This window comes from Dermacentor variabilis, chromosome 2, assembly GCF_050947875.1.
Source record: "Dermacentor variabilis isolate Ectoservices chromosome 2, ASM5094787v1, whole genome shotgun sequence".
Taxonomy (NCBI): Eukaryota; Metazoa; Arthropoda; class Arachnida; order Ixodida; family Ixodidae; genus Dermacentor; species Dermacentor variabilis.
This window is the reverse complement of record NC_134569.1, coordinates 131,036,455-131,060,529: the sequence shown is the minus strand read 5'-3', so window position 1 is coordinate 131,060,529 and position 24,075 is coordinate 131,036,455. Positions and strand designations below refer to the sequence as shown.

General features: G+C 45.3%; 1 protein-coding gene across 1 annotated transcript in view; it reads left to right on the top strand.

Annotated features, from left to right (window-relative positions):
- The window catches only part of LOC142570447 (uncharacterized), a 133,315-nt gene that overhangs the window by 64,687 nt on the left and 44,553 nt on the right, over nt 1-24,075 (top strand). Inside the window, exon 8 of the mRNA XM_075678831.1 lies at nt 845-1,006. Coding sequence (XP_075534946.1) covers nt 845-1,006 — 162 coding nt within the window. The remainder of the gene's footprint in view (nt 1-844; nt 1,007-24,075) is intronic.

Here is a 24,075-nt window from a genome sequence, read left to right as displayed (position 1 = left end):
CTGTTTTGTTGAGAGCCGGTTGCTATAGTATTCTGTTCTTGGGTGAAGTTCGGTTAGAGTTCGCCAAAAAATTGTGATCTGGTTTAGGATTCATTTCCGGCGACGATTCCTTTTGTGACATGATTTTTGAGTACGGTCACGTTCGACATTATGCTTACGACTGTGGTTAGCTTACAATTTTTATTGCTTCTTTCTTAAACGCAGGGAGCTTTTCCCGTTGCTTCTTCCGTCATGATCAGTTATTTGCGCACCGCTTGGACGCGCCAGTACTCTTCTGTCACGTTTCCGTAACTTGTGCATGCAATAAACTTCTCATCTGCCGTGAGCCAGTGAGAGATTTCGCCAGTTATGCGCACGGCGTTTAGCGTCCTCAGTTGCGAGTACGTCTAGCTGAAAGATCTCTACAGTGTAGTCGCTTCTTTTTATCTATCATCGTGTTATCATACATGTTTATTTCGCTATTTGTACCGCCCTTTATTCTAATTTGTCTTTTTACGAGATAGCCTCTATATGAGCTCCCTTTGCGCACCTAAGGACTCTGCTACGGGTATGGTGATGACGACATCGCAAAACGCGGCTGGGAAACGTTAAAAAAGATTGTAGCGTTATCATTTTGTTAGTTGTTTTGAAAAAGAAACGATTGCCACGCCGCGGATATTGCTTTTTTCTCGCAGAAGGAAAAGAAAATTACGCAAAAAGCAAATAGCTGCGATAGAGTAACTGGTGCTCCGTAATGATTATACGACTCCAGCTGTAGCCATCAGTACAGTGAGTATTGTTTGTGTGCATTTCATCTGACTTCGCTTTCCAAGAGGCGCTTGTCTTCCCTCGCCGTGTCTCGCAGCTGGCAACGGGTGTCGGCGTGTGCACCATGCTCTCGCTGCCGGTGATGTTCGCGACGGCGGCCGTTATCAGCGACGAAGGACTGCCTGCTGCGGGGGTCTCTCCGCATTTGCAAATGAGAACTGCCCTGGCCTCCCTCGGCGGACTCAGCCTCCTGGCGAGCGTAAGTGTGTGCGAGACCGAGATGTGCGTGAATAACCCTCGCTGGGTTACGGGGACTCAAATTGAGGCCCGCTGCAATGTCTGTACAGTGCGCGCGCAAGCGGTGGGGTCCGGCAGCGGAAGTGAAAGGGAAACGCAATCTAGGTAATCGCTCGTTGCCGTGCAGATAGCAGGCAACTCCAGTTTCATTGCGTGACGTCTGCAACTTATTTGTCGGCGCGAGGGCCGAGAGAAAACGGCAGGAGAGGCTGATTTTAATGGAAACTGAAAAAAAAAAGAAATGTCAGGCTTCCTTTCTACTGCGACTCATAGTGATAAGATGGGACCACACGTACACAAAAAAGAATAGAAAGTACATTAATGAAGACGAGCTAAGAGGAAAAAAAATGAGACGTCAAATTAACAAACATTTAAATTTTGCTTAACACTCCCAGCCGCAAGCACTGTCTTAAATAAAGGGGGGCCGACATTGCCATGCGTGCCGAAGGAGCCACGAAATGGTCAAGCGGCACGGTTGCAGTGATAAAAGAAAGTTCCGATTCTGTTGCCTATATTCGTTACAAGCGAAGAGAGATATGTTTGCTGGGCTGAGCCTGGTAATACGACATGGTACACTAGGACGCTTTTATTGCTCTGGACTGGAAATCATTTGGAATCAGCGCTGTCTTTGGAGCGGCGTGGGTTGTTCAAAGTTTTGATTTTTGCCTTCGTTAAGTAGGCACCTAATGTCATCATTTTGCCACTTGTTTCCATGGTCTGCAAGAAATAGGAGGATGTGCTCGTAAGAGCTTCATTATAACGTCTTCCTTATAAGCATCGGGAGGGGCGAGACATGTTTGTTCGCAACAACAACAACAACAACAACAACAACAACAACAACAACAACAACAACAACAACAACAACAACAACAACAACAACAACAACAACAACAACAACAACAACAACAACAACAACAACGATCAATCAATAAAATGTTCAATATAGTGCCCAGGAACAGCTACGGAGCCTTCGTACTGGTGCTCTTAAAAAGTAATACGTGAGACAATATGTACAGAGGGAGACAAATGCAGCAAAGAAAACAATGTGAGACAGAGAAACAAATAGGGCAAACGGAAAACGACGAGGCGCGTACGTAAAAAGGCGGTAATCACACAACATAATTATATAATATACACAAAACACAGGAAATGAACTCTGAAATCTGTCAATACTGGCAGAATATCTATTACATGTTTTTTGGAGTCGAGCCATAAGATAGCGTTTAATTCAACAAAGTCGGAAAGAAAACGCGGAATGTTGCCTGGTGTACTACTGCAGCACGGAAAATTGCACATGATCAAGAAGCCTTAGATAATGTATAACGTCATGGTGCCCATTATAGAGGTCAGATTTAATACATATTGAGTTTACGGGTACGAGTTGAGGTACAGTTGAGAGGGCTGGGTTGTGGTCGCCCGAACGGAAAAAGCTGTGCTTGAAAATCGGTGTCAATTTATTCTGGTCTCGTTGAGTAAGATCCGAATTGTATTTGCATGTTACAATTTACAATCAATTTGTACGAACTATATATGCAACTACAGAGGCCTATTCTAGTAGTGGAAGGCATAAAATAGAATGCAATTTCAGAAAGGCAACGGGAGAGTGGAACTTATGCTATGTACGGCCAACAATATCAAGAGCGCGTCAGGCACGTGGTTTTGCATATTTAGCGTGTGAAGAGAAGCTTAGCGTTTTCTCGAAGCACGCACCAAGATCTTTCATTTCTTCGACCCTGGGCACCAGTGGAGCATCCCGAATGGTGTTTGGAAATTGCACATGGTGTGTATTTCCCGTATGAATTAATGCCATAGTGTTGGGAGCATGTAAGGGTATGTTGTCCTGCACCAGTCCTAGAGTGAAAAAATGTCTTTTTGCAAGTCACTGCAATCGGGAACCGTTTTGACAGTCTTAAATAGGTTTATGTCATCGGCACATAGAAAGAACGAAGAATGTTGAATAGCTGACGAGATGGCAGTGATGAACACTAGGAAGAGAAGAGGGCCAAGAACGGATCCTTGAGTAACTCCGCTAGAGACCCCATCGTTAACAGAGCTCTGTCCATTTATGTCAATGGAGCACTTAGGTAATGAGATACCAGGGCAGTGATGGAAGAAGGTATGTTACTTTAGGTGAGCTTTGTAATGAGGAGTTCATGGCAAACTATATCAAATCTACTACTTATGTCAAAATAAAGAGCGTCTTATTGGCCCCTATTTGCACCACACTTGAGGCATGGATCATAAGTGCGACCAAGTTTGTTGTTCTGGAGCGCCTTCACACAAAACCACACCACTCATCTATAAGAGTTCTTAGCACTAAGAGAAAGCAGGGAATGCAATACAAATTCGAACATTTTTGACGCAGTGCAGACCATAGATACAGCCCGGTAGTTAGCAACTGCAATTCTAGCACCCGATCCCGTGTACGGGCACTACTGGGCTATAGCCTTCCAAGCTCTAGTAAAGGTACTAGCCTTTAGTACCAGCCTTCCAAGCTCTAGCAAAGGTACTAGCCTTTAGGGAACTGTTGGAGATGCTTGTGAGAACAGGGACAAGTATGCTTGCCCGCGCCTTAAGCAGTGCAGGAGGGATGCTATCAGCTCCACAAGGAAGGGAAGCTTTGAGGCGCTTTACACAATCCAAACCAAGGTCTTCATTGACTGATAGCGCACACACCGTAACAGACTGAGAATAAATCTTACTAGCGGTGGAAGCATCTTTTACACCAAATACAGAACACAAATGTTCCGGAAAGGCATCAGCAGTGTTAGAGACATCACCATTTTCGTCAACGACGCATAAATCTTCAGCACTCTTTTTTGGAAGAGTGAGAGCGCACGTAGCTCCAGAAATAATTTGAATTACCTGTCGTGCTGGCTTCAACTGCTTGAATGAGATCGTAGTGATCATTGCCATAAAATATTTGAAAATAAAGCAACAGCGCCTAAATTCAAGTATTCTTTTATCTAGACCTGTTTGGCCCACTTTTCTGTGTTTACGGTCTTTCGCGTTTATTGCCGTCTTTAGCTATTCGGAAAACCAATGAGGAACTTTGACTTATTGAGCGTTTTTGAAGGCAGGAATATGCGCATGCCCGTCTCAAACATATTCCTACACAAATTAACCTGTTCATCGTCATCAAACTGGAATATCCGAAATTCTAATTGACTTTAAGAGAGAGGAACAAAAGGAAAGGGAGCTGGGCAGGCCATGTAATGCGTAGGGCAGGTAACCGGTGGACCATTAGAGTTACACAATGGGGGCTAAGGGGAGGTAAGCGCAGCCGAGGACGGCGAAAAATTAGGCAGAGTGATGAAATTATGACATTTACAGCGGCAAGTTAGAATCGGCTAGCTCAAGACATGCAGAGGCAATTGATCGCTGCGAGAGGTATTCAACCGGTAGTGGACTTAAATATAGGAGGCTGCTGCTGCTGTTGCAGATGATGATGATGTTACCCTGGCTCTTGAAAAACTCGGGATTGGGTAGAACACTTGCGTTTACTTTGTATGGGTTCCAGTGACTGCATGCACTGCAGATGGAAAAAAAAGATAACGCCAGATGGTTAAGCCAAACCTGAATAGAGCAAGGACAGAATGTCAGTCGTTTGACGTGCGCTATACTGAAGCCCTGAGTCGGCAAGAAAGGTCGTACACACCTCGTGTTATTGCTGCCGAAGTATAAGATATAATGTTGGCTGCCTACTCAGCAGATTTATGGGGAAGAACGCGGAAGCCGTGACCACCGCTTCGCACTGTCAGCAAGACCACCTGATAAGCGCGGAAGGACGAGACCAGCATTAAGCGTGGGATCACGATTCACGATCACTGCCTGTCAGTCAGAAACGACGGGCTAAGACCTCGAGTGACAAGTTGACTCAGCGGAACGCCTAATCTCCGCCTGGCTCACTTAAGACGGCCAAGAGTTGACAGCGAAAGTGCCGATCGGGATATATAAAAGAGAAAGAGAACGAAACTATGTTTAATGATAACTAGAGAGTGGGTCCTTGGCCAACAACGCCCTTTCAGAACAGCTCTTTAAAAGCTCCAAAGACTTTTCTTGAAGACAACGGCATTGTTGGTCGTTATTAACGCTTTTAGTATTCCTTTCATTTCAATGTCGCTGTATATAAGTATGTGTTTGTGGATTATGTTATGTTGATTGTTCTGTTGTGACTATATGTGATAATGCATTTACACGATGCATGTACCACCCGCTGACTAGAGACTGTTATTAGGTGAGAGCATCATTTGTATTTTTGAGGCTTTTTTCTACAGAACTGTACAGTCATTTAACTTGTAAATTGTAGGTACCATGTTTTCTTACGTAATAGTGTTACTGTGAAAACGTTGTTTGACAAGTCCTGGTGCTTGTATGAAAAGTTAATTTGATATATAATCCGGTACCCTGTATGTTGTAAGCTAGACCCTTTCAAGAGCTAAGGAGTAGCCGGCACCTTAAATTGTGCGCCAACATCTCCTTATATCATATCAATAAAAAAAAAACGTATAGATTGGGGCTTGACATGCTACGATGGCCATGACGAGTCACAGAAGCAAAAGCGATACAGAGCTTTAGTGCAAGGGCGGCACCACATTAAAGAAGTTAGCTTGGAATAGAATTAGTCTTGGCTCATGTGTTTTAGCGCTGTTACGAGTGTTTAAAAAAATGAAGAAACATCAACTAGACAAGCTTTACACAAGTGCGCGAATCACGAAGCCTTTGAGTCGGAGCGCAAGAGCGAAAATAATTTTTTTACTCGAAAACGCAAACCATTGTTGCCTACGGAAATTGGCACACTGAATCGGGATACGCACAACACAGATAGAATGCAATATCGCACAGTGCATAATGGACGCATGTTGAAAGAACTCCGAATTCGCGAATCTGCAGACGAAGGTGTAAATTTTTGACAGATGACCAGTAATTACAACTGATTCTTCTTTTTTTCCATTGTAGAGCATTCTGTGTGTTACCTTTTCTTCATTTTGCGGCACGGGAGGTTCAAAACACTATCTGGTGTCGAAACATTCGCGCCCAGAACCAGTCAATCTTGCTACTATAACATAGCATCTATCCGTTTTTAAGTTGTACGCACTCTCGTCCCTTTCAAGCACGGACCGCATAATTTTCATGTCAAAGACCGCCAAGTGATCTCAACAAACAGGTTTAACAAGCGCTACCTGCGAATAAAGAGATACACATATGCACACGCCAATCATATAGTGACAGCGCGCTCACAGCAGTGTAATTGACATTGTAAAACTGAGTCATAGTTTTAAGCGGAATGCGAAAATATATTGGAAACCATTTGCGTTCGAGGAGCAATGATCAGCCGAAAAGTACGCTCACATGGCCAAAATATATTGACAGTTACAGAACGATGCCCCCATTTTATTTTGAGAACATTTCTTGTTTTATTCGGAAGATAAACGGAGTTGTTGAGAGACTGATTTATTTACGTGTCTGTTTGTCTAAGACAACTTCTTCGTCAGAGTTAAATGGAATCGAATTTCAGGGACCTCACGTAAGAAAACAGCTATTGTCCATATATTTCTGTCAAAAATTGTTTCTACACAAAGAACAGTTTAATTTCTGAAATGTGTCTCAGGGCAGGGATAAAATGAATCCGAAATAAAAAGCTACGACGTGCTCCCAATGCAATATGATCCAGTAACAGTAACGAAATGGAACGTCGGCTAGTGCCTCTTGCCACCTAGGCCACCTTGCCTTGCTCATAAAGAATGTCTTGTTGGTGAACGACCTGCCGATGAATATGCCGATGATTGAAGATGTTCCTGAAGTGCTGGTGTTGTAGTAGCGCGTTCAGTCATAAATTCGTTGTCCTGGGGCATAACGCACGCACGCACGCACGCACGCACACGCACACACACACACACACACACACACACACACACACACACACACACACACACACACACACACAACACACACACACACACACACACACACACACACACACACACACACACACACACACACACACACACACACACACACACACACACACGCACACGCACACGCACGCACAGACACACACAGACACACACACACGCACACACACGCACGCACGCACGCGCACACGCTCACGCACAGACACACACACTAAGCGAAAAGTCTATAAAATGCTCAGTATTCATTATAAATGATTAGTATCATAAAAACGTTAACTCGCAGGCCGCTAATAAGCACCGAAATTTCACTGTGTGACCGTCAAGTGGCATACCAGAGGACATGTTAATGAGAAAGCTTCTCTCCACAACCTTCACGACACAGCCGAAAATCCTTTAGTCATTTCGCAGTGCGGGTATGGGTAGTCATTCGTTGCGAAACATTCTTGCTCGTTAGTCGTGGGGCACTTCGTCTGAAAAGAAAGAAGTAGTGACAGAAAGAAGGAAGGGAGCAAATGAAGGGAACTGCGTAATGAGATGTGCAAGTGTGCCTTTGAGTTCCTCAAGGCTGCAAAAATGCGGAACGATTTTAGGATTTCTTCCAAGTAATGCCAGGGTGGCACCAGATTTGAATCCGCTTTTTTTTAAGTTGTCTGTAGGGGCAAAGCAGCGCCGCTCGATTTCCATGTCAATGTGATTGTGTTAATCCGCGGCGTCTCCCGCGAGCCTGCTCAGTACTGAAGTATTTCACAGAACTTGGCAACGAACCATCGATCGCAATTAGCATGCGCGAAATTCCCAATCGCAGAAGGTCAGCGGACGGATCTTCTCTTGAGTAATAAACTGAGGCCTGGCCATTATGAGTACGACTGAATAAAAGCTGGAGTTTTGGCGGGAAAGCAATTGATTGAAGGCACTCAAACGAGAAATTGAGTGCTTGAGGCTACAAGCATTGATGCAGAATGCCAGAAACATGCGCCTTAGTGTCCAAGGGCCTTTCTTTTCCCTATCATCCTCCCTTGCAGAGTAGCAGGTACGCAAGCACTTTTACACCGGCAAGCGTCTGTGCATCTTTGCTTAGCAGCGCGGCGACCGCGACATCGCGCTGCTTACCAAAAACGCAAAATTACCAACATGCCCGTTCAGCCACCCTTGCAAAGCTCTCTGCTCCTAAATAAAGACTATTCTCTCTTTCTCTCACTGTCTTCTGAGTACGACCAGCTAGAACAGTTAAAAACAAAGAAATGTTGTCTGCCTTCGTTCGAAGTATTGTAGAATCACGAAGCAGGCAACATAATTAAAAGAGGGCATCTAATTAGGAAAAATAGGCGGCCTGTTAGCGCGCATGATGTTTAAAGTATTCCCGAAACTTGCAGAATCGATGAGGAGTGGCTTGTGATTTGCAATGTAAATAATATGCCTAATATTAGTAGCTGAGGGTTAAATTCGTGTTAGTGCTCATGCTCGGCAGAAAGGTGAAGCATATAAAAGTGGAACAAAAGGCAACTTGACGCCGGTGGCAACCCCGCATGCCCACAGGCTTCGCATTGCGCGTTCCGTGCAGCAGCGAAGGTGCCATTATAACACTTATTGCACTTACTACACAGTGTATGTCTCCCAGAAGCGATCACGCGCATCACCTGCGACTTCCCTGATTATAGCGCACCGCACGCCCAGACACTCAGTGCCGCATTCTCTCGTTTTAATGACTGACCTCCTTCGGAGCGGAAGGTTCCGGTGGATGCGGAACGATGCTCAACGTGCGGTGCGACCGACGAGACCGCTCTTGATGTGCTTAATAAAAAACGCCCTCACCTCCTTGTTTTGTCATCTGGAATGACGGGCGCCTAGGCATTGTGAAGCGCTGTACACAGAACACGTCGGCACATCGTACGTTCACTGCACACTATGATCGTTGTCACCTTTCTCTCTCTCTCTCTCTCTCTCTCTCTCTCTCTCTCTCTCTCTCTCTCTCTCTCTTCTTTTCCTCCATCCTTTCTATTACGTAGAGGAGAAGGCCCGATATACACTTAGCTTCTTTGGCCGCGCTCCTCTGCTTTTCCGGCAATAAATATTTCGTTTCTCGCTCTCTCTACATTTAACTCGTGTCTGTCGGTGCGAGTTTTCTGTGAGATCTGGTGAGTATACGCTGTAAAATGATAAAGTGTTCATGTAAATGAAATTGAGCGCTAATAAATGAGATTATAAATACTAAAGGAGGAGAACCGACAAGTTATAAAAATAAAGAACGAGTTTAGGTGCGCAAGAAGTCCTGGTTAGTCTAAGTTATTTCAGATTAGTCTAATAAATGTGACTCTCTTGCTACACACCAGCTTTGTCGACGAAACGTGCTTCTGACGTTTCAAAAGCCGTCATGTCTATGCAGTGACAGAACTTTTGCATCACACAACAGTGGAGTGTCCCTGACTAGATATGCAAGATGTAGGGGTGTTGCAGAAAAAAAAAAGGACGAGCATTTGACCTCTCTGAGGTTGCAAATTTAAACGCATTACAGTTTTAGAAGTACTTCTATATAACGGCGGTTCGATGGGAACGTAATGCGGTAAAACGTCCGTCCACCGTACATTGTGTGCACGTTAAAGAAGCCCAGGTGGTCAAAATTTAATTGGGAGTCCTCACTACAGCGTGCCTCATAATCATGTCATGGTTTTGGTACGTAAACTTCCTGAATTAAATTAAATTTAAGATAATACTAGGGCCCATCTGCTAGGTTGTCGTCGATCACGATTGATAATCATGATGATAATCTCGAGAATACGTGCTAGATGTAAGGATCTAGTAGATGAGAACGGCCGACACGGCTGGCGTGAGAGCAAAAAGAGATAATGAGAAACAATGGTGATTTTGTAGAATGGGCCTGCAGAACACGGTTCCGATAGTGACACCTATCATTGTGCATGTGCCACTTGGCAAATGTAGAAAAAAGAAGTAATGAGAAAGAATGTATTGAAACGCAGGAAAATTAACCAGAGGTAGTTCTAGTTGGCTATCTTGCAAAGGGGGAAATGAGACAGAAAAAGAAAGGAGCCCGAACGAAGTGAACCACGTGCACAATCAAACATCAGTGAGGATAGCAGACAGCGCTCTCGAAGTATATCACGAAGGCCTGTAGACCTCACAAACTTCGGCCACGCAGATATACCTTTACGCACGGAGTTTGAAAGCACCGGCCTCGTCTTTTCTATTCTTGCACTCAGGTGTCGTGTGTTGTTTCGTCGCTCTGATGTAACGTGCTCAAGTGTCGCGTGCCTTCGTCCTTTTGAGCAACAGTGTTAAGTATGTCGAACCAACTAGGCCACTGCGGAATTTTCCTGAATTCTATTCTTACAGTAGACGATTGTCCAGTTTATTAGGAGCTGAGCGCATTCCGTGTCTGTCACTGCTATGGCGCTGGCAGACACACAGGGGCGCTATAACGTAAATATATTCCAAATGTTTCTATTCCAATTTCGCAATCAGCCCTCCAAGATTGGTCAAAAACTTTTTTTGGACAGCCCTCACTTCGCCTGTCTGTCATGCGTCGTCAAGAAAATTGCGATAGCTTCCAATCTGACATGACCTGTGCACACTGATTATGCATGATTCGGTCGAACAAAAGCAATATAATTATCTCTGATTCGACGCCATTTAATCATTCATCCTCTGCTATTGGGCAAACGGTTTCAGGCCGCACCCACTTCACAAAACCGCGAAAACTCACACCGTAAAAGTGACGTGTATGCGTTACAGATGCGTTAATATGCCAAGCAAAACTGTTTTTTTTTTCTGAATAGCCGGAGACTGCTCCGTTCTGAAAGGAGTAGAAGATGGCTGCCGCTGCTTGCTCAGGCACTGGCTACTCGCACCTGCCGGAGGGCATGGGTTTATTTGCATATAACAAAACTTTTTGCCTCAGTGAGTGAGTGAGTGAAGTAACATTATTTTGGTCCAGAGAAGACGCAGGGGAGACGCCGCGCCACCCGGCTAGTCCCACATAGGGACCGCCAAGCCGAGCTTGACGGCCCGATCGCGGACACTCTGGACGGCCAGGGTTTGGTCGCTGAGTTCGGGGCTGCCCAAGAGCGCAGCCCACCTATCCTCGCAGAAGGAGGAGCCGATGGCTTCACACTTTGTAAGGGAAAGCAGACCGGTTGCAGGCACCTCCCCCATCATTCGGTTATCTATTTTCAGTGCGCTCGCTCGGCCCTATTGAACCTTTCTCCACTTGAGCGTGCTCCTCGCCTCTTGTCAGCCAATGAGGTAAGAAAAACCGCTCAGTGTAGGCAACGTTGCTCGTTTTGAAGGCAAACAAATGTGAGGTCCTGTAAACGAGGAGGGAATTTGATTGGGCTCTTCAGGCAACGCTTTGAGTCACCGCCCTATGCTTCCGTCGGTGGTTACGCAAATTTGACGTCAGGAGATTGGAATAAAAACATATTGGAATAGTTTTACGTTATATGGCCCCAGGTTACATGTGTGTTAATGTTGCTCCGCGGCTTCATGTGTCGCTTGTGTAGGCCTGACGTTCCTTTCAGTGAGGAAGGCATGTGCAGGAGTCAGTAATTCCGACGTCGAACCACAAACGAAACAGCATGGACTGTTCGCGTCAGGACAATACTGCCGGTATACTAGTTGTAGGTGAGGGAACAAAGAACGTAAGCGCGAGAGAAAGGGAGAGAGAAATAACTTTATTAAAGGAAGGGGGAGAAAAACTGATGCGTATTTTATGTGGTTTCCTCAAAAGTGGCGTTAACCTTCAAATCCCACAGGGTCAATGGACGTTCATGGGACACCGAGCGTAGCCCAGTTGAAGTTATACTGACGCTGCCGTGATAGGTAAATTTGCATAAGCGAATTCACGTATAGCTGCGACGTCAGTACAACTGACGGTCATATTTAGTTTATGACTAACGTCGGCAAACGTGGCATTGCATATGTGATAAGTTATACGCCAGTTGGTTTACGCGAGCTGGCTTATAACTCTAGCACATTCAATGCCTCCCATCGGCGGCGAGTTGACTTTTCTTCCACTTTTTATTTCGTTTAACTTTGCGCGGTGTATAAAGCTGAAATATCGAAAGTTAGCGAGTTAGCTACGCGAGGCTACAATCGCGGAGAGAATAAACAGGTGCGCTAAAGCATGCTGTCGCCTAGCACGGAACCTGATTTCGTAAGCATGCAGCTTGCGGCACTTTTGATGCGCTCGTTTCGGTGGCCTCGAAAAACACCAACTCGGTAAGGGAGGGACGCAGAAATGGGCCAAGTACGGATCGAGCCTGCTCTGACAGGCTCTGTTGGCACTTAGTGTTCTGAGAGCACTCTAAATAGAGAGCGCACGCTCGCCGTCGAGGCCCTAATAGTGCATGCCGGTAGAGGAAGATGTGCCCGTGCTCGGAATAGGAAGCGTTCGAGGGGAACTTGAGTCAAAGCTACGAAAAAGTTTGTCAGTGCGCTTTGAAAGAGCGAAATGCATTGGATACTAAATTACGAACGAAGCACGAACTGCTTCCATGAAATCTTGAACTCTACTTTCAGTGCTGTTTGCATGTTGTCACATATGGCTTCGCTGAGCACTTCTTCGGTTTAGTATTCTTACTCCTTGTTTTTTAAAGCACACGTCGGCGCGAACATGTTCTTACAAACATTTATTGAGAAAAATATACGGGTTATTATTATTTTGTTTTGTTATTCATGAGGCCTTTTAGAACGCGCCGCGGCAGGGTTAGTAGACATGTGGTAGTGTCGTCAGGTGCATATAACGTCCTCCACAAGGTCACTATCGGACGATTTGCATGACATGCGTAGTGTTCTGATATACTCGTAAAATCTGCAAGCGTGACAAATTACACACACACACACACACACACACACACACACACACACACACACACACACACACACACACACACACACACACACACACACACACACACACACACACACACACACACACACACACACACACACACACACACACACACACACACACACACACACACACACACACACACGCACGCACGCACGCACGCACGCACGCACGCACGCACACACACACACACACACACCCATGTGGGTCCAACAATGCGTGGATTCAACAATACGTCTTTTTGTTCAGTGGTATTTCTGATGATACACAAGTCGACAGACAACAGCGAAGACCGCAGTTATGATCTCTTAAAAGGCTATCGCCATTAAAACCAAACAAAAGTAACCAAGGGGCACAACACGTTGTGTTCCCAGATAAATTCGAGAAAATTAGCAGAATCAGAAAGGAAAGAGAAAGAAAGAGAGAGAGATGACATTTATTCAATAATAGAGAGATTTGCCTGGCGCCTTTCCTAGAATGCTACTCGAGATCGGTATGATGCAAAATTAAGCGATATGCACGGTGCATAACGCCAGATACACAACATACACAAAACACACCACTGCACTCAACAGACTAGAGCGTCTCGTTAGGACCAGTACCTTTGAGGAAGCCTAAATGCGCCTTCGTTCCGCGAGACGCACAGGCGCATTAGTCCACCAGGAAATACCTTTAGCTCCCGTTGTCGGCAACCTTCAAAAGACCTTGAGCCAAGATCCCAGAGTCATTATGTAGGCACTGAAGGTGAGAACGGAGCGAGAACGAAACGAGAACATCCGGGCATCGTTGTGAGAACAAAACAACATCATCCGGATAACCAATCAAAACTTAGAAAATGCAGTCTCTGGCCCTCAACCCTTTGTACAGGACTGCATTACATAGCCTAGTTACTGCCCAAACAAGTTACAAAATATTGCTTTCGATTTGTTCCTAATGTTCGTTCACAATATCATTAAGGGTGTAACTTCTAGCACGCTGAAATTTATTTTGTCATTTTCGATACCGACGTTCAAAAGGCAGATGCCGGGCGCCACAAATTTGATTGTCATCTTTTGGCGCTGATACAGGGTTGCATGTGCTCTTTGAACGTCAGCGGTCCGTGAGTTCGGCGGCGCAGGTTTCGCGCCGCCTCGAGAGATGGCGCCACGCGGCGTGAGCAAGCCGGCAGCGTTCGGAGCGCCGCGGATGTTTGTTTGGCCGATGCGAGACTTGCAACGAGGTTCATTCTAAAACAGGTCAATTTCGGCTGAGCAAGCTTTCAGGCCTGCGTCGCGTCGTGGCCGCATATGCTTATTTCATCGTTCTTCATATAAATGAGGTCGCCGTCACAAATGATTAAGCCGAGCAATGCTGCCCAATGAAACGCGTGGTAGGAAGCCTTTTACGGAAGCTGATCGCTTAGCAAGTTATCCGTCAGAGTTGAAGACGTCTCGACTGTGTCGACATTCTGTGCGGCCGTTCACGAAGGTGACAACACCGCGACGGACTGCGGCCTAAGGCCTTCCCAAGGCCGCACATTTATTTGCATCCGACCACTCCGACGTGACAAGAAGAAAAAATATAGCAGTGGCTTAGCCCGGCTATGCCAGGATATACGTAGCGAAAGCTAAGGCATAGCATGGTTAGCCTTGGTTGATCTTGATTGCAAGTCCAGGTTAGTCTTGTTGTCTAGCTATGTTGCGGCGTCTAGCCAGGCGTTCGGCGCGCTGTTCGTCTGTTTCCTGAGCGATTCGATTCCTCTTCATCTCGTTCTGATGTCGATTCCAGGCCTCCTCCTGCTTATTAGTATTGTCGCCATCCATACTGCCGCCTCAACTGTGGTTGCGGCGCACGCGAGCTCTCCTTTTCAATCATCCGACATTTTATCAGGCATGCGACGCAGCTGGCGAACGAGCGGAGGCGAACGCAACGACGAGGAACGCGGTATGACGTCATGTGCCTCCTCGGAGCACGGCCACGGTGAAATCGCAATTTCGCGGCCAGTAAAGCTTTCGCTTTAAAATACTTGCTCTCCCGTAATCGAGTGTAGATGTAAGAATGACATCTACACTCGCCTTAGCTTTCGCTACGTATATCCTGGCATAGCCGAGCTAAGCCACTGCCAATTTTTTTGTTCTCTTACGGTAGCTCTTCTACGCCCTTCACACATACAATAGCAAACCGCAGCTAGACACCTAGCGCTTCCGGAACACAATGAGGCGAGGCGGCCACCAGCAGCTGCTGCTGTCCCGAAGAGCGCACCATGGTACATGGACCCATAAAAAATGCAATACAGAACTCCAACGTTGATTTTCATCGCTCAAATGCGATGTGTAGTAATCTAATATAGTACTCTTGATGTGCGTAAGCCGCTTTGTAATTCTTTAGAGCACGTTTTGAACATTTATGGTATATTTCCATATGTATCGGGGCTAACACAGCCTCTCTATTATAAGATACACTGGTTGTTCCCGCAGTCAGTGCCAAACCAGGGCAAGAGCCCGTCACTAAGTCCGATTCGTATTACATAGCGACTTACACCATGGCCCTCGCGCAAAAATCTTGGCTCCACCAATAGAAAAATATGGATTAAGAGGCTCCGAGTTTATAGAAGCAACATCCGAAAATCCGAATCCTGGTCACGAGCCGAACCTCGGTTCTTTCGCATGTCAAGGTCTGGCAACGGAAGACATATGTCTCGTGCGCACTTAAACGGTCGAAAACGAGAAGATGAAGTCAGCAAGTTAAGGTGGAGCGCAAATTAAGCCCACAGCTGCCACATTATTGAAAGTGATTTCTTAAATATGGTGGATGCATCACACAAGGTTGTGCCACTTCGTTTTGCAGGTGCTCGTTATCGGACTGTTCATGTTGACCAGAAGGACGAAGGGTCTGATCTGCAATGTGCTGCTGTGTCTGCTTATCTGCGAGGTTGGTGACATATATTCCCAAATATTGCTGATGCTTTCTCATAATATTTCATTTAAAAGTTCTTTCGTCACTTCTACAATGTGCTTGGGCAACATAAACATAATAATGTGGGATTTAAATGGGTTTTGGGTATTAATGCGTTCGGCCGTTGGACATAGGGATCTATTACAGTACGGAGAGGACAAGGGAAATTGTGTGCCGTGCAGTATAGGTGGACCTATCTGACAGTGCAGCACAAATGAGCTAGTTCGGACTGGTTTATTTTTTGAAAAGACTCGCAGAACGGGGCAGAACGTCAAAGTGTTGTACTCTTTTCTTTCCTCCTTTTTTTCGCCATGTTCCTCGCTTTACGTGTATTTTAGAGATGGATCCAAACAACCGAGATATTGCCCCGCTCTATCGTCACTCTTGAGGAGAACTTAAGATAAAATCTGATGTCGCGTCGTTCAGCGCAAGGGAGACAGAGAAAAAAAAAGGAAAAAAAGGCAGGGAGGTTAACCACACTTAATCCCGTTTGCTACCCTTCACGTGGAGGTGGAGATGAGGGAGTGAAATAAAGAGAGCGAATACATGAGTCTATATCGCACTTTCACATGCACTAAGCTATAGGTGGAGCAAGTCTAAAGTCGGGCACTGAAGTCTATTACCCTCAGGTACTGCAGAAGCTCTCGAATGGCTATGTGGGCTGATGGACTGTGAGGCCAAGCTCCCAAGATATGCATTGGATTACAGCCCTCTGCCTGGGGATGTTGGGGGTGACGCTTAGAGGTGAAAGTTGACTCAGATGAGGACGATTAAGGGCAGAGTGAGGAACATGTGACGATTCGCGTTTGCGACTAGACCGATAAACCAATCGCCTGATTTTCTAAGGTTAAATAGCACGCATCACAACCAATAAATCGGGACGTGTTAAAACGACGTTCAGCGTCTGTCTGCGCGCTATTGTTCTTTTGTCTCTGTGGTATATGACGCTGCAAAGGTAGTGCACATTGGAACACCAACATGAAGAAACAAGATGAACACGGACCGCGTTAGTGTTCCTGTGGCTAACATATATGCAGAGCGCGTAGACCATACAGTCAGGACATACCAACTAGGCCCTGTTGGAGCACTTCTAAATGTTATTTTACCTTATTCTTTCATAGGTTGTCTTCTTTCTCTAGCACTGCTGATTATGTTGTGCTACGTAGTGCTTATCCCTGGAGTGGTGCAATTTAATAATTCATTTTGCTTAATTTTACATCTGCTTTGTCTTCCGCCCGGCACCATCGTCAGATCCTAATGATAATTTGGCGGAGTAGCCTTTGTACCACTGATGAAGAGCTAAAAAAAGAATGGATTAGGGATTTAGCGGAAAATGCGAGAGTAATGCGTTAGCATCCCGTTCACAGGATTGCAAAGTTTTGTTGAGGAACTCACTCGACCCACATCCTTCGAGTAGCAAAGTGCAATTGGCGGTGGTCCGGAGCAGATCCCCGCCACTTGTAATATATATATATATATATATATATATATATATATATTATATTAATCGTTGCGAACAAACGCCAAATCCAGGGAGGTCTTGGACTTCGTTCTGTTCATAAAATTCGGTCATTCAAAAGCATATATATTTTATATCTAGAGTTTCGAAAACGAGGTCGTCTTACAGCTAGTCGGGTCGATTTCAATGTATCCGGTTAAAGTTATTTTTTCGTGGTGTCATATGGCGTAGGAATCTGCAGTTTAAACGACCTTTAAGTCAAGGCCTGAGTGTAGGTAGAAAAATCACTGCAGAAACTTCACTGGAGTTGTCTAAGTATGCGTAAGCATTTCATGCCAACAAACACTGACACCAAGGACAACATAGGGGGAAATTACTTGTGCTTAATAAATGGAATGAGGAAACGATAAATTAATGGAAATAAAGTGGATGAAAAAACAACTTGTCGCAGGTGGGAACCGAACCCACAACCTAGCATCGCACATGAAATGCGAAGGTTGCGAACCTGGCATCGCACATGAAACGCCACCTTCGTCGTCGCGCGCATGTTTGCGAGTGCTTGTGGTGTCCATGCTTTCATCACAGAAAGGAATCGCCAGAGTCCTCGGGGAGGGGAATAGAGCATGCCTCATCTGCACTGGGACCGGCTGCTCTCTCAGAAGTATGTGCACAGTCTATTCCGTCAGCACGGGCGGCGCTGACTTGAGCGAGAGACGGCGAGCTCGGAAGTGCAGCCACAACGACTGCGAAAGGCTTGCACAGGCTGGGTAGCATGCCAGGAGATTGTAAAGGGTCAGGCTGGGGAAGTGGGCCCGGCCAAGGCGGCTGCCTGCTTCGCCAGCCACTTGTCAACAATGCTGGCTGCCATCGCCTGCGTGACCTCACGCTGCAGCAACGTCGAAATGCTGAAGGGCAGCGGGAGGGCAAGTGAGGCACCGACCGACCTCTGGTGAGGCTTCTTGGCGCTCGGACGTGCTGGTGCTGCAAACGCATCCATGGGAAAGCCCACGTGTGCACCTGGTGTCCGCAAGAAAGTCAGGAGGTAAAAACAAGTGCACTAATGAGAGGAGTCGGTGTCGTGGCCGCCTCTGTGACGGAAACACACATGCGGCGCTTACAAAAGCGTTCGGCTGTTGTAGTACACACCACTCGCGGCATACGAAATACTCACCCTGCAAATTCACGCACAGATCAAGAAGAGCGGGTTAACTCTTGCACAAAGGGCACGACACGCACCCGCCGAGCACAATAACCAGGCACGCGCACACAATTCACACGCGGCGCGCGTCCTACGCACTATCCACACGTGGCGTGCGCACCACAGATAATCCAACGTGGCGCGCATGCAACACACACAACGTTCAGGCGCGTGTGGCTGCTGCTGGGAGGCTCTTCAGTCGGCAAACACGAAAATCCAAGGTTAGAGATGGTGGGAATAGTAAGTCCTTGTGAGTCCTTGTACACGCACGACCCATGCCCCTCAGCACGGCACGTCGGCGGCGTCGAAGCAACTCGCCCGTACGTTTGCCTCTGTATGGGCTTCTTCGTTGGCTGTCGTCCTGGTTGGTGGTGACTTGCGTGTGAATGTCTAGCGCCAGGAGGGAGTGTTGGAACAGATTGGAACAGATGTGTTAAATGGCGGTGCCTAGAGAAAACAAGGTGCTCCGGGCCACGGATACGAGGCTCAGCCAGACGCTCGTCGCTAAACACTTGGTTTTTTCGGTTTTTCCCATTCAACGATGTAAACAAGTTTTGTTCGAGTGCTAGTAAACCTGTTGGTTATCGTTTTCCCAAGTTCTGGACTTCCGATTTCTTCAACCCGAAGCCTCCGCCACGCTACCATGTGGAGCCGGGGTCGAGACGTAACCTAGCGCCGCAACAGTGTCGCAATGTCACACCTTACCGATTATAGGTACGCCTTCGGTGACAAATAAAAAGCATTGGTGCATACGGGGAAACTTATTGTGTTATTTTTCTGCACTCTTAAAGAAGTTTGCACCCTTTTGGGCGTCTATCACAAGAATAGTATTCATCTACCTTGCTTACGTTTTCTTTCAGGAAAAATCTGCGCCCTCTAATTTCTTGTCGAAAATGCAATGTCACGCTAATAACGCGCAAGGCGTTCGTGACCTGGAAGTACCGGGCTATCAGCGTTAAAGAAAACGCAAGCAAGGCAGATGGCGATTGTTGTTGTGGGGCACGATACGCCCCAAAGGTTGACAACCTTTTAAGAGTGTAAGCAGTAGGAAAAAAAGAAGATGTCTTGTAGAATCTAAACCCGATTTCCTTCTTTCGAGCAGTTGTGTTAGCATTTTCTTACAGCCCGTAATTAAAAACACACTTTAAACTTCGCACACACATCAATCAGCCTTCACGTTCTGAGGATTCAGTTCTCCCAGGCCACCGGACGAATATTTCGTGCATTCGATATTCAACGCCTCTAACCAGGAAAAAAAAAAACAAGTTTAGCAATTTCCATTTAACCTCTACTTAGCTCACATATTTCGATGTTTTCATATCGAAATATCGTCCCTAGCATTCGTCATTAAAACTTTGTGCATTGTTTATGCTGACATGACACGGAAAATGGGTCTTCGAGCGCTTCTAGGACGATAATAGCTTTCCCGTAAAAGAAGTCCCTAGTGCGCGCTAACATAAGAGAAAGTTTGGAGTAGTGACGCCTGTTTACTCTCGACACTGACGACGGAATATGGTGCAACATGTATGCTATAACATCATGTTTGCCGGTATGAAGCAGAAATTTCGACTCCGCCTTCTTTCTTAGAACGATTCCTTTCGTCGGTTGGCTACGAAAGCAATGTAATTCAACCCGAAGCCAAGTGCAACTCGTTTAATAAAATTTTCCTCTGCATGTGACAGAAACGTCCCAGTGTCCGACGTTTCGCGAACACTAAAGCATCAAATAATAAAAAAAAATTAATTATGGGGTTTGACGTAATAGTACTGCGGAAGCCCGCAACCTGGAGGGAAGTGATTAATTAAGGGAAAAGGAGACATCCACCCATCGTAGCAATTGCTACAAAGTTGTTGACAAATTCCACTTCGCCCTGCCATCTGCTAGCCGCCTGGTTAGCTCCGATGGTAGAGCGGCTGCCCCGGAAAGGCGGTGGTCCTGGGTTCGAGTCCCGGGCCAGGACGAATTTTTCTTCAGCTGCGAAGTTTTTCTATCGAGGAAACCGTGCGGGTTTCCTTTGTAGCACTTGTTACGATGGGTGGATGTCTCATTTTTCCTTAATAAATTATGGGGTTTTACGTGCCAAAACAACGACCTGATTATGAGGCACGCCGTATTGGGGGACTCCGGAAATTGGGCCACCAGGGTTTCTTTAACATGCACCTAAATCTAAGGACACGGGGGTTTTCGCATTTCAGCCCCATCGAAATGAGGCCGTCATGGCCGGGATTCGATCTCGCGACCTTATGGCTAGTAGCCCCACGGCATAGCCACTAAGCAACCATGGCGGGTGGCATGAAAGATGACTTGCGCATCTCGTAAAACTAATGACATGAATTAAACACTCGTTACACTATTATAAAACCTCTAAACATGTCGTGAACTACATGAGAATCAAGGTTAGCGCGGGTGAGCATTAGGAAAAGCAAGCTGTATATATATATGTATATATATATATATATATATATATATATATATATATATATATATATATATATATATATATAGTCATATCATAAGAAGCCAACAAGCACTGACACCAAGGACAATGCGAAGGTTGTGGGTTCGGTTCCCACCTGCGGCAAGTTGTTTTTTCATCCACTTTAATTGCCATTAATTTATCGTTTCTTTATTTCATTTATTAAGTACAAGTAATTTTCCCTATGTTGTCCTTGGTGTCAGTGTTGGTTGGCTTCTTATGATATGACTAATAAAAATCGGGCCCCTCGGTTAACCCTCTTTCTTCTCGTTTATATATATAAGTCCATGATGTTTAATCTAATAAACCTGAACTTTATATCTATAAGCTAGAGATCACTTGAAGTTCGCGTACATTGCCAAAATTTTGAGGGCGTCAAAATTAACCATTAGTGTTGCGACAGCTCCATCACAAAGTGACTTTTTCCTTACATGACGTACCTCAGATCAATTTCCGTGATTAGGACATTCCACCATTTTAGTATAGCCTATGATTTTTATATTCTTTTTTATTTTATGCCACGGAACAAAAAAAAAAAAACACGCGCATGCTATTACATTAGCTCGCCTACCGGGACTTAACAATGGTCGTCTCATTTCGTGGCATCCGTCAATAGTAAAAAAAAATAATGAAAGCACGTTTTCTTTCGAGAAGAGTGACGTACAACGTTTGCTTTTAGCGGCACTAACCTCACTTGCTTTAATTGAAGTTACGAAACTAGGCACTCACTTAGTTTCACCACGATCCCCATCTCTGCTATTGTTAAAAGAACGAACAGGATCAGGCAGTAGCGTGTTGACTAAATATTTGAGAAAAAGCGGTTTTGGACAAAAAAAAGGGGGGGAGGGGATCGATAGATGAGTTTTAGTAGAATTAGTTTGCGAAAGAACGTTAGGCATGCACAGGTAGTGAGCTTGGAAGAGTCCCCCATATTTGATGTGCCTTACAACCGGATGCCACTATCGAGCACTTTTAGCCGAAATGCATTTTATGTTTGTACCTAGTTGGCTAACATGACCTATTTTTGCTGCAGTAAAATTTGCCCACGGGGAGCTTCAACGAATACATTTGTAAGCAGCAGCCTTTGTATGTTCTAGTAATTCTTCGACAACTTCCACTAACTAGCTCCACGGTTCATATCTGACCGGAGATTACTACCTTAGAGTGAAAGAATGTTTTGTCCTTTTTTTTTACCGTAGTCCGGATGGAAAGTATAGCGCTTACTTGCTCAAAAAGGCGCATATCTTCCCGAGTCATGTTGTCCGTTTGTCCCCACAGATATCTTTTATCTTTTTTCTTTTCTAGCAAAACAGGATTCACAGAAATTTTGCTTTAACATATACTGGTATACAGGTTGTGTCAGCGAACACGTTCAAAAATTTTTGATGGTTTCCTGTGGCCGATAACTCCAATCTAGTTCATGAGGTGGGATACTTGAAGTGGCGGACACTTCTTGCCCAGAAAATTGAAATGCAATATGGTGTAATTAACAAAAAATCACTAATTAATTTTACAACTAACTACATAGAGACCCATATTGAAATTTGCGAATTTTAGCCGTGGAGTTCGCAAGCCGGATACACTTAGAACGAATTCTCAGGACGACACCAGTTTCGACATATTAATTCTCAAAATTTGCCTTGCGAACTCCGCGGTTAAAATTTGTAAATTTAAATATAGGTCATGATATAATTAGTTTAAGAAGTTAATTAGTGAATTTTTGTTTCTTAGTTTCTTTTGCATTTCAAATTTTTGTGCATGTAATGTCCGCCTCTTCGAGTAGACCAGCTCATGAACTAGAATTGGGATACCTGCCACAGGCAACCTTTAAAGATTTTTTAAAGTGCTCGCTGAAACACCCTACATGAGGCAATAGTACATAAATGGGTTAATCATCTTGTTGCCACCGGTTTTAGAGGAAACTGACACTACCTCGTGGAACGTCATGAAAAAGGCCCCTGAAGTACGCTTCCAATATCATTAGTTTGCGTTGCTATGCAGTAGTTGAAATGAAGATCAACTGATCGCAACGCGGCCCTAAACTATTTTATATTGAAAAAGGGGTCCGACAGACGAAATAGCACACTGCGGTATAGAAGTTATACAAACACAGATAAAGCGCCTCAGAAAGGCAGGATAGCTAGCCTTTGTAGCCTTCATGAAGTACTTTATTCGTGTTTATGTAACTTATATACCACAACGTACCTTTCTATAAGGTTTAGGATAACAAGAGGGATTGTTACTTTGACAAAATTTGAGGGAGCTTAATTTTTGTCCATGCATTAAGTGCTGTGTATTCTTCCTGATCCGTCAGTGGGCACGACGTTCTACTGCCTACACACGTGGTCTCGGGTTCGATTCACGCCCACAGAGTTGCACATTTAAGTGTGGGCGAAATGCAACAAATGCTCATGTGTCGAGCGTTGTTTGGAGGTTAGAGAACCCCACGGAGTCGGTGGAACGTGATTAAACCGTATAGCCTCCCATTACAGCATCTTGTGGTATACCTTGGGAGGCTAAACCTCTTAACATTAATTAGATGTTTGCATAAAATCTGTCATCAAATGACGGGCTTCCGAGATTCATAAGAGACTATTGGTCGGCTATAAAAAAGCTTCTATTGAAGGCATTGTATAGTTCTGCGTTTCTCCGGTCTGAGGAGGATATTGTTGCCAGTATGGCTGTGTTTCTAATGGCGCCACACTGGCCCGTGTTGGCTGAAGTTGACGCTCTCATTTTTCAACTTTCCTTTAATAGCGTGCATCGGACAAGCCTTCAAATGCTGCCGTGATAAGCTCGCTTATTCGTCTGTTTGTTTTTTTGCAGGTAACTCACCATGGTTGTTTAGTGCCTACGGTGTTGGGCTGCAAAGCACGAAGTCGTGGGATTGAATCTCGGTCACGGCGGCCCCATTTCGATGGGCGAAATGCGAAAATACCCGCATACTTAAATTTAGGCGCACGTTAAAGAACCCCAGGTGGTAGAAATTACCGGAGTACTCCCCTACAGCGTGCCTCATAATCAGGTCGTGGTTCTTGCGCTTAAAACCCCACAATTTTTTCATGTTTACTTTTGCCCTGTCAGTCTTAGCTCGCAGTTCTCGTTGTGCAGTTAGCATACCCAGACTCGGTCATATAAAGCGAACAAATCAGATACAATTTCCCCACCCGTGACAGGGGAACCCGT